The sequence below is a fragment of the Nelumbo nucifera genome, chromosome 3 (assembly GCF_055504915.1).
Source record: "Nelumbo nucifera cultivar China Antique chromosome 3, China Antique-T2T, whole genome shotgun sequence".
Classification (NCBI taxonomy): domain Eukaryota; kingdom Viridiplantae; phylum Streptophyta; class Magnoliopsida; order Proteales; family Nelumbonaceae; genus Nelumbo; species Nelumbo nucifera.
The window spans coordinates 8,272,130-8,281,497 of record NC_142651.1 but is presented as its reverse complement, the minus strand read 5'-3'; the positions used below and the strand labels follow the sequence as shown (position 1 = coordinate 8,281,497).

The window sequence follows — 9,368 nt, the reverse complement described above, 5'->3', positions numbered from 1 at the left end:
ACCCATTTCAGAGGCTTTCCCTCTTTTCTCAGCACAAATCAGGGGGCTAGTAGCAAACTAATTCACATGTGAGCCGCATAGAGCGTTGGGAGATGTTCCCAATACATGATTGAGATGTGCTGTGTGGGACATTTTTGTTGCATGCTCTGTGGGGAAAAGATGTGAACTCGTAGCAATCATGGATGGTGAGAAAAAGGGATGAGAGAGAGAGAGAAGAATCTAACAGCTAGCGGAGCTGATTTGATTGCTGAAAGCCTGAAACACTACCAACATAGACTTGTAGGTGCCATGAGATGCCATGAGAGCTCAAACATGCTCAGGGTGTTGTGGGTGAAGCCCTCAAACAACTCAATTAATACTCACTTGGCCTCTCAAGATCCTGTGAGCTGTTTCAAGACTGCATTGTATTCGTTAATGGTGCAACTGTAACGCCCAAAACTTCTGTAAAGAAATCCCAGAAAGTCAAACCCTTGAACTCTTCGGTGGACGTATTCATTGTATAGACACACGAAGCCTTTCAACAGCTTCTTGTACAGTGCATGAGTGCATTGAATTTTCTCATTACTGCTCCAAAAACCAGATTTTCCTCTAGAAAAGCTACAATGGAACTTTTATAATCAATTTAATAGCAAAAGCTTTTTTTTTTTTTGCTTAGTTTTTGAACACAGACCACCGAAACGGAGAGGTCTAGGCCATACAGACCAAGACTACACATTTTTCTATTGCAAAAGATACGTCAAGGGATTGTGAAACAGTAGGGGAAGCTTTAATCCATTCCCCCTTTTTTAAGCCCTTGGGCATTCAACCAAATGATGAGTTACATCATTCCAGAAGCAATTACAGCACAAAAATTCAGGAGTTCCAGACCAGGTGCATGCAAATTGGATGTTCAACACATGTTGGGCTAGAACATGAGCGGCTCGATTACAGGAGTAAAACGTGAGAAATCTCACAAATTGAAAACTGATACTTTGAGTCTTATGCCTTCTGCAACATGTTTAACACATTTAAATTAGTTAACTCATTCAATCAAATTAAACGTGATAACGGCTCTGGAATCTCAAAACGTTTGCATCTATATCTAATTCATGCTTGAATGTTTTTTTATGGCTTACCAACAAAAATGTTTAATCATTTTACTCTAAAATCCACATAAAGATCATGTCAATGGAACCATGTGAATACTTCAATTGAAGAAAAATTATGCAAAATCTTAGGGGCTATTTGGTATGCAAGTACCCGATAATATTCATTAGTTTATTTCTTTAATTTAGTTGCTAAACTGAGTTTTTATTACATTGTAAATATTATATTTAAGATAATAGAATTAATACATCTAAATGTCTGTCTCGTCAATAATATGATAATTTTATATGTTTTACCATGAAATTTGTGGTATGCATGTTAATTGATCACCATGCAAAATACCAAAAAAAAAAAACTTAGGATCCAGGGGTTTTTACTCACAAAACTCATCATCCAGGTGATGCCTAGTACCGAGTCATATTACTTCAACCAACTCAATAAGCTTTATCCCAACAGTTTCAGGTTGGCTGCAAAGATATCATTTCCTTTATCTGAGCTTTACACTGCCAGAGCAAAAGACAGGCTCAACATGAGTTTGACTCAAAAAAGTCCACCCAAAACCGAAGCCGTTTCTATCAAAAAGTGCAGGGACCAATTGAACTCCTCTTACAAATAATGATCATTCGTTTATTCATTCATGGAAAGTTGTTGGAACAAAAAAAAAATGCTCTCCATTGGTAGAAGAAAATCAAGGGAGCCTGTTTGAGATAACTAACCGGGAGCTGAACATGACAGCTATTTTCTAGTTCATCTGATTATTTGCAAATGAGAAAGAAGTTTGTCCTTCACCCTACTCTTAAAGAAAGAATATCCTCCTTGACACGGTGAAGACTGCAAAACCCACCAACTACCCAGAATTCCAATCAAAGTGATCTTCTCATTCCTCAATTCAACTCTAGCTAGACAGAAAAGCACATAGTCCTCAACTTCAACTTTCCTTGCATATAATGACTGCATGTAGAGGGCAACGAATGAGAAGATGACACAAAAACTGTAGTATGACAAATGTTAGATAAGAACTTTGGCAGGATTTTTCAAGCAGGAAACATGATGGAAATAAAAAAGTCTTTCCAAACATAATAAAGACACTGAATCACCACCATTTTGCAATGGTAACAGCTGCCACAATAAGACAATTGGGAGGTCCTAGTTAAATCATTTTCCAGACAAATATAAACCCTTCCCTTCTGATCCTCTAGAACAAAAACGCAATTGTGAGTGCAGAAGCCCTCCACCCCCTCCTCAGACCAAACCCTACCCATCCAGAAAGGGGAATAAAGAAAAAGAAATACAAACATATAGATCTCAGTCTTTGTAGATAAATTACATTTAATAGTAAAAAATTGAATAGACAAGGTAGTTAATAAGATTAATGGAAAAGGTTTTCCAGACACTTTTAAATCTTTAATAGTTTAATTTTCCTATGGCTTTAATAATATAAGTGCAGCATACATTGGATGAAATGTAGTACTAAGTTCAGGACTTGTTACCTTTAATTTGTACAAGTAAGGTTGTTGGCGCATTATTTGACGACGTAACTGCAAATTTGAACCTGACAAGGTTACTGTCCAGCTAGACAATCACCAAACCTCAAAAGGTATTGATTACTTAAAAATGCTTTTTCTGTTCTTCAATGCACTAGAAAACAAAACTTTTAACATATCCTATCCATTGATTATAGCTTAACAGTTACACGGTGCAGGTGTACTTTATACAATTCAATTCAATATCGATGGACTTTATATTCAAGACTTCAGCTCAGTTTCTAACAGAACCTTGTTATACAAAGAAACAAAAAATCAAGTTAAGATGGCAACAAAATGGGTCTTAGGCCAAGTTTGGGACTGCTTATTTAAAAAAAAAAAAAAACACTTATTTCATAATAGGCGTTTGGTGGTCTATTTCTCCAATAAGCACTTGTTCATTTAAAAGACAACTTTAACCCTCATTTTAAGAGCTGGTTCGAAATTAGGGCTGGTATTTGGAGAAGAAACTATCGAAATTAGGGCTGGTTCGAAGAACAAAACGGAAAAATGAAAAAACACTTGGTTGGTCGGTTGAGGATGAGAAAGCGGAGGAAAAAAACGAAAAGAGAGGCTACCTAACCTGGTTAATCAGTTCAAGCTGCAGTTCAATTGCTGGTTTTTGCAGAAGATGATGGAGAGAAACTATCAAAGAGCCAAACCCTATTTTTGATCGAAGGGCATAAGTGGTGTTTTGAAATCTAACCGGAGAGTATTTTGGAATCAAAATTTCGAATAAGTGCTTATTGTATAATCACTTAAAAAAGCTCGAATTTTGGGCTTCTTCTACAAGTACTTATTTTGGGCTTATTTCCCAAATGCCAATAAGTGCTTATTGGTGTGGTCCCAGCCCAAAATAAATGCGTATTCAAATAAGCACTTTATTTTAAGCACTCCCAAACTTGGCCTTAGATAATGAAGTTATTCAGTTTTTTGTTAGGTGACACAACCACACCCATAGGAAAAGGGTATGAAAGAGGTTCATGTGATTTTCTGTTAAATTAATCAACAATTGATATTTGTCAAGACAATAAATACTATAGGATTCTTTCCAACTTACCTGCTCCACAAAAAGATAAACTGACAAAGGACTGGGCCTTGTGCTTAGTAGGAAAAAGATAATTTTAACTGCAAGAGTAATAGGATGATCCAAACCCATCATCACAGTCATAACCAGAAAAGCGGGAAGCCAAAATTTCCTCACCAATGCCCAGAAGTTGTTTGAGTCATCTTCTAATGGGTACAAATTACCACCCCAATCTGCATGATGTTTTTCTGCAAAAAAAAAAAAACTACTTAATTGAAATCTAAATAGTAAAGAACTCTTGCTATGTTTAGGGTCCAAAAGTTCTTAGAAGCTTAGATTAGACAGCTGCAGAAGAAGTCTATGTTAAGGGTATCAGTGGATGCATGCTACTCACCATCCAAAGCATAAGAAACATGTGGGTGAAGGTTCATCCATCCGGGCAGCCCAACCATACTTGCCATAATTAGTTTCCCTCCTGCAAGGATGACATTATTGCAAATCTTGGTTAAAACTGAGTCCAGAGAAAGATTTAGGAACAACTCACAATATAACGAGGCAGCATCTAGATCACAATTACCTAATTCATGCATTAGCTTGATCCAAGTCCATAGCTTGAATGAGGTTTTCTAAGGAAAAGCTTCTATTTTGGTTGGTTATTACTTATTAATTCCTTCTGTAACTAATAGCACATAAATAATTTATCTAGGGTAACAATAGTGTCAATCCTGTTACATGCTTACTACCAAAAAAAAATGTTACATGCTTGAGAAATTGCATGCATGAACATATCTGGCAATAATGGTAATTTTACTAATATTTGATTGTTTAATTGCTTTGGATCAAGACTGCAAGAGAATAAAATCAATGAGAGATTTTCTAGCTCCCTACCTCAATGCTACAATTAGGTTGCCCTCATCATCAAAGCAAGAAGGCTCCCTCTTAAGTTACCATGTCTCCACGTAGGCATGTGCATGGGATCCAGTAAAACCATTGCAGGGGTCTTACTCTATATAGACTGCTTATAGCAAAACTCAGAATGATTATCTGTTTTACCAAAAATAGACAACTGTAGATTTAGATGGTTAAATGTTACTATTGTTGGTCATTCCTCAATTTCTTTTCTTCTCCCCTTTAGATATATTATCTATTAGATTAAGCCCATACAACCATGGGTTAGAAATAAATCCTATAGACACAGAAGATATGTCAGTCTATAGAGGGCATTATAACTCTAATGGTGAATCTCATAGAAATGCTTTGTAGTTTTTTTTTCTTTCATTTTTTATTAACTTTCTTTTTTAGAAATAGAATATCTAATAGAGCTTCCATTCATTATTTTGTTGGCCTGATTTCCATAAAATCACCTAACTGTTATGAGAAATTTTTTTTTCAAACTTATAGCAAACCAACTTGCAAATGAGCTTAAAACCAATCAGCAGACCATATCAATGAAAAGTAAATTAAGTACAATGACCTAGACATTACTGCAGGAATGCAGTAGAAAAAAGCATCAAGTTTAAATGTTATTGAGTGAGGAACATATAGATATAAACTGAAGGTGTAGCATCAAAAGAGATTCATGTCTGCCATCCATAGCATTTGAATTTGAGTAGTGGATATGAACTGCAGCATGATATAATGTGTGCTGATACATGAGTTTTTATATATATTTTTCATTGGTCTAGAGTTTTCATTACAGTAGCTCTTAAGATATCAGCTAAGCCAATGGTATAAAAAAGGAGATTGAATATTTAACATTCATTTGTCTTCATTAATGCTGCACTCATGAGTAGTAATTCTAGTTCTCATACAAGTAGTCGTGAACTGCTCTAAGCTACTTCCACCAAAAAAAAAGATCTGCTTTAGGCTACAAGAAGATGTTTCTTTTTGGGAACCTTATCTGTGTATCTTTTATAATTCTATTAATAAAACTTCTCATTAATCATCAAAGAAAAAGAAGATGTTTCTTTTTACATAGAAGATGATAGGTAACTTTTACTATATGGCAGTGGGCCTAGTGGCTTAAGTTGGAAAAAATTAAGCAGGAAGGTTCTCAAAGAGAACATGTCATAGAAAAAATGGAAGCAGTTCCTACACCATGAGTTCCTAAAGAAACCAAAATATCTAACATGAGTTACTATCATGCTCAGAATGGGATGCTCCAATTGAAATATGCCATCTGATGAGGGACTACAGGATTAGTGTTATAATCAGTTTTCCCCACATACAATCATGGAGACGGAAACTTAAACCTTGCATCTCCTTTTTTCTGTTCAGAAATCATTTTTCTCTTCATGTGTAGACTGGTTCTGGCTGGGAAATGTGCCTGGCTTGTGAGCTTCTTTGATCCTTAACATCACCATGAAGCCAGTGGGTTCAGCAACATGTTCCAGTGCAGAAGGCTGCTGTGGGTAAGAGAGGGGATAAGGTCATGAATTGTAGAGGGACTGACGTTGGATTTTCTTTTTAGTTGCCATAGTAGGAAGGGGTGACTAGGAGAGAACAAAGTTCCAAGGGAGAGGATGCTCCTATGGCCTATCAAAAAAAAAAAAAGAGGGTGTTCCTATGAGTGTTTAGTTGTACAGCATGGCCCTGTACATGGGATTATACACTATAATCTGTTAGTATAATATTAAATATGAATAATATATCCTTATAGAAAATCTGTTGTAAGAGAGTCCTTTGAAGTCTTTATGTGCTGCCAGCCATGAGCACAGCATTTTTTTAACTCTAACTAAAACCTCTTACCAGGTAGAAGATGTGTCTTCAAACACCTGAGCATTCCTTTCAGACCTTACATACCAAGTTATGCCAGCAGGAACTAGGCCCCAGACTATCCGCCCTCTTTTGCTTAAGTCCTTGAACTCCCAACTTTAACAAAAAGACATGAATGGATTATGGGAAACAGCCCAACCACCTGAAAGTTACTAGGAAAATGCTCCACACTCTTGTTGTAAGGGGAAATGCAAAAATAGGTGATTTATGGTCTCCAAAACAGAACATAATGCATAGTTCATATTGTCCAAACTCAGGCCCCTGATCCGAAGCTTGTCACAAGTTAGACACTTCTATAGGGTTAATCTACACACTAAGAACTTCACTTTGGAAGGAGCTGCTATTTTCCAAATTTTGTAGTGGGGAAATTCACTTCTTGGATAATGCTCCAGCTTCTTAAAGAAGGATTTCACAGAAAATGCACCTGTACTGTCCAACATCCACCTCCTACTATCAGCTTGCCCCACCTGTGCTGTAATGGATTGGATTCTTTGCAGTAGATCTGCCATTGGATCCACCTCCTAGTCATTCAGGTTTCTTCTGAACAAAACATTGTCATTTAATATGTCACGATATTCCTTGACCAGGGCCTCCCTATTTAGAATTACCAGGAAGAAGGATGGAAATGTTTCCATCAAAATACCATTTATCTAGCCAGAATCTGATTTGATTGCTTGTACCAATCTTATATCTTATGCCTTTTATGACTTCCCCATGCACTTATAGTGAGAGCTGAACCTAGACATCAATGAAAGCCATTTCATAGAACTCTTTACTGAGAAAAAAAAAGAAATGAAAAAGCGAATTAAATAATTGTGGTAGAAATATATTGATTATTCAACTGACATCGGGGGGGGCAGTAACTTGCCTGAAAAGCAAAGACTTTGAACACATTTCCTTTGTATACTTAGTCTATACTGGAATTTTGATGCACAGTCCTGTAGTATGGGTTCAATACCCTTTATCAATGTCTTTAATTGTCCACACTTCCCATAAACTACACAACAGGAATACATAGAATAAATAAAACAAAACACGTATATCAATGTTAGTAAAGTTGGATTATCAAGTAAAATCAGATAACTAGTTAAAACTAAAACAGCGCTACAAGTAGACTACTTCCCAACACAGCATATGGAATAGAACTTAATGAACTGGGGTATCATATAGGGAGTGGAAAACTTATGAAAGCTTTTTTTTTTTTGATAAATGATGTATGGTTGTACTACTGTACAAAAATAAGGAGGGCATGACACCCTCCAAAGCATATACACCTTCAAAATATGAAAGTAATTTTAAGGTGAAACAGGTTATACCTAGATTGTTCAATAATATTCAAAATCTCATGATTAATTTGGTCCTTGAACTAGTGGATTTTCTTGATGTTTTAAGAGGCAATAAGCAGTAAGAAGGCTAAGGAAAAACCATTAAGGTTCATGCCTAAAAGTATAAGCATTAAGCACATTCCTCACACCTTGAGATACCTTATGTGTGTGTAATATATTACCTCTTATTTCCCTCATTTTATTTCATCTTTCCGGAAACAAGTTGGTAATTGAAGTTGATTTCAGTTTAAGCGACTTGCCGCAAGGCTTAGTGGCTTACGCCTCACAATGCCTAAACTTTTCATTCTCTTATACTAACGAGCAGCCACCCGGAGTTCGTTTCTTTTCTTTTTCTTTCTTTTTAAATGGCCCTCAAATGCTAGGGAAACCAGCAACTTCCAGATTCTCTTACTTCCAAATGCCAAGTGAGGAGTCTGAGCCTAATTTTAGAATGATGGCCGATGAATAAAATTTTAAACCCGCGTTCAAGATTTTGAGCCTGACCTAACTTTGCACCTTTTCGCACAAAGCGGCCGCTTCAGACTTGAACCCGCGTTGTCACGCTTGTCAGCCCAAGGTTTTACCACTACATCAAGCAATGGCCCTTATAATACAGTTGATTCCCTCCAAATCACTATGAAAAATCACTCTTTAACCAAATATAGTCAATTTTCAACAAAACAAAGGATAACCAAATATAATACAGTTGATTCCCTCCAAATAACTGAACAACTTGATTCTTCAGTTATTGGTCTTAAAGTTAGCAAAACCACTAACCAAACAACAGAACTTTGGTCAAATGAAAATAATAAAAATATTGAACTAATTCAAAAGGAATGTCTCAATTGCATGAAATATAGATTGAAATTCGATAACAGTCCTGAAAATGGTCCAAGAGAAAACAAAACAGAAAATTGATACTTACATGGATTTCTTGAACGCGAGAAAGAGAAATTTGGGGAAGAGAAAGCAAAAAAAGATGCCCTAATTGGCAGCAGCAATCGTCCTGTTACTGTGTAAGTCATCTTACTATCTCAATCCTCAGTACATCCTCAAATCTTTCGAGCTTGACTCGCGGTTCCAGGTCTGAAAACTGAAAAGCTTCAAAAGAGGGAAACGATGTCCGACTAGTTGAGCTTGACACGTGTCTTCACAGGCAATTTCCCTTTTGTTGCGGGTAAAATACTGAATCGGAATACTGTTCTAATTTGTAAGTTATAACACAAGAACGGGCTAACATCACGGACTTGTTTCAACTTACAAACTTACAAAGTTTCAATTATTACTTTGGGTAAATTACGTATTACCATCCTATACTTTGCGGCATTGATATTTAGCTTCTAAATTTTCATTTGCAAAAATGGCTGCTTAGGTGTGTTTTGTTTCGTCGGTGTTTTATAATAAGTGTTTATCAAAACATTGTCATGTTATTATTAAATTAATATATTTTTTATTATATCCATTCATTATATATTGATATTTACAAAAATGGATTTTATGTTTGTACTTAACAATCCTTGAGAGAAGTTTCATTTTAACTATTTATTTATTACTCTGTTGATGTTACACCTAATAGTTCATAAACGGTTTATCAAATACTTTTTTCGATTTTGAAGATAAATCAAATATAAA

The 9,368-nt window shown here is 35.9% G+C and overlaps 1 protein-coding gene across 9 annotated transcripts; it reads right to left on the bottom strand.

The window, feature by feature from the left end:
• Nucleotides 1-744: 744 nt before the first annotated feature.
• Nucleotides 745-8,913, bottom strand: LOC104593133 (uncharacterized). Of its 9 annotated transcripts, XR_734533.3 has the most exons (8): nt 8,662-8,908; nt 7,280-7,408; nt 4,031-4,111; nt 3,670-3,884; nt 2,577-2,624; nt 1,803-2,037; nt 1,468-1,589; nt 745-987 (listed from the first exon to the last, which is right to left on the bottom strand). XR_734533.3 is itself a non-coding variant. In XM_088900083.1 (7 exons), exons 1-6 carry the CDS (start codon nt 8,759-8,761, stop codon nt 1,834-1,836), a joined length of 777 nt encoding a protein of 258 aa, XP_088756209.1. In that variant the 5' UTR covers nt 8,762-8,908; the 3' UTR covers nt 1,231-1,589; nt 1,803-1,833. The 9 variants fall into 9 exon arrangements, 6 of the variants coding, with proteins under 6 accessions (XP_010251147.1, XP_010251146.1, XP_088756209.1 ...); XR_734535.3 differs by lacking the exon at nt 1,803-2,037 and having other exon boundaries at nt 3,814-3,884; nt 8,662-8,913; XR_734534.3 differs by lacking the exon at nt 1,803-2,037 and having other exon boundaries at nt 8,662-8,910.
• Between the last annotated feature and the right edge of the window lie 455 nt (nt 8,914-9,368).

Coding starts and splice junctions, on each gene's coding strand:
- LOC104593133 (XM_088900083.1), bottom strand. CDS start 8,761: ATGACTTACACAGTAACAGGACGATTGCTGCTGCCAATTAGGGCATCT. Junction 3,885..4,030: donor TGTTTCTTATGCTTTGGATG/GTGAGTAGCATG, acceptor TTTTTTTTGCAG/AAAAACATCATGCAGATTGG. Junction 2,038..2,576: donor CTTACTTGTACAAATTAAAG/GTAACAAGTCCT, acceptor CTCTACATGCAG/TCATTATATGCAAGGAAAGT.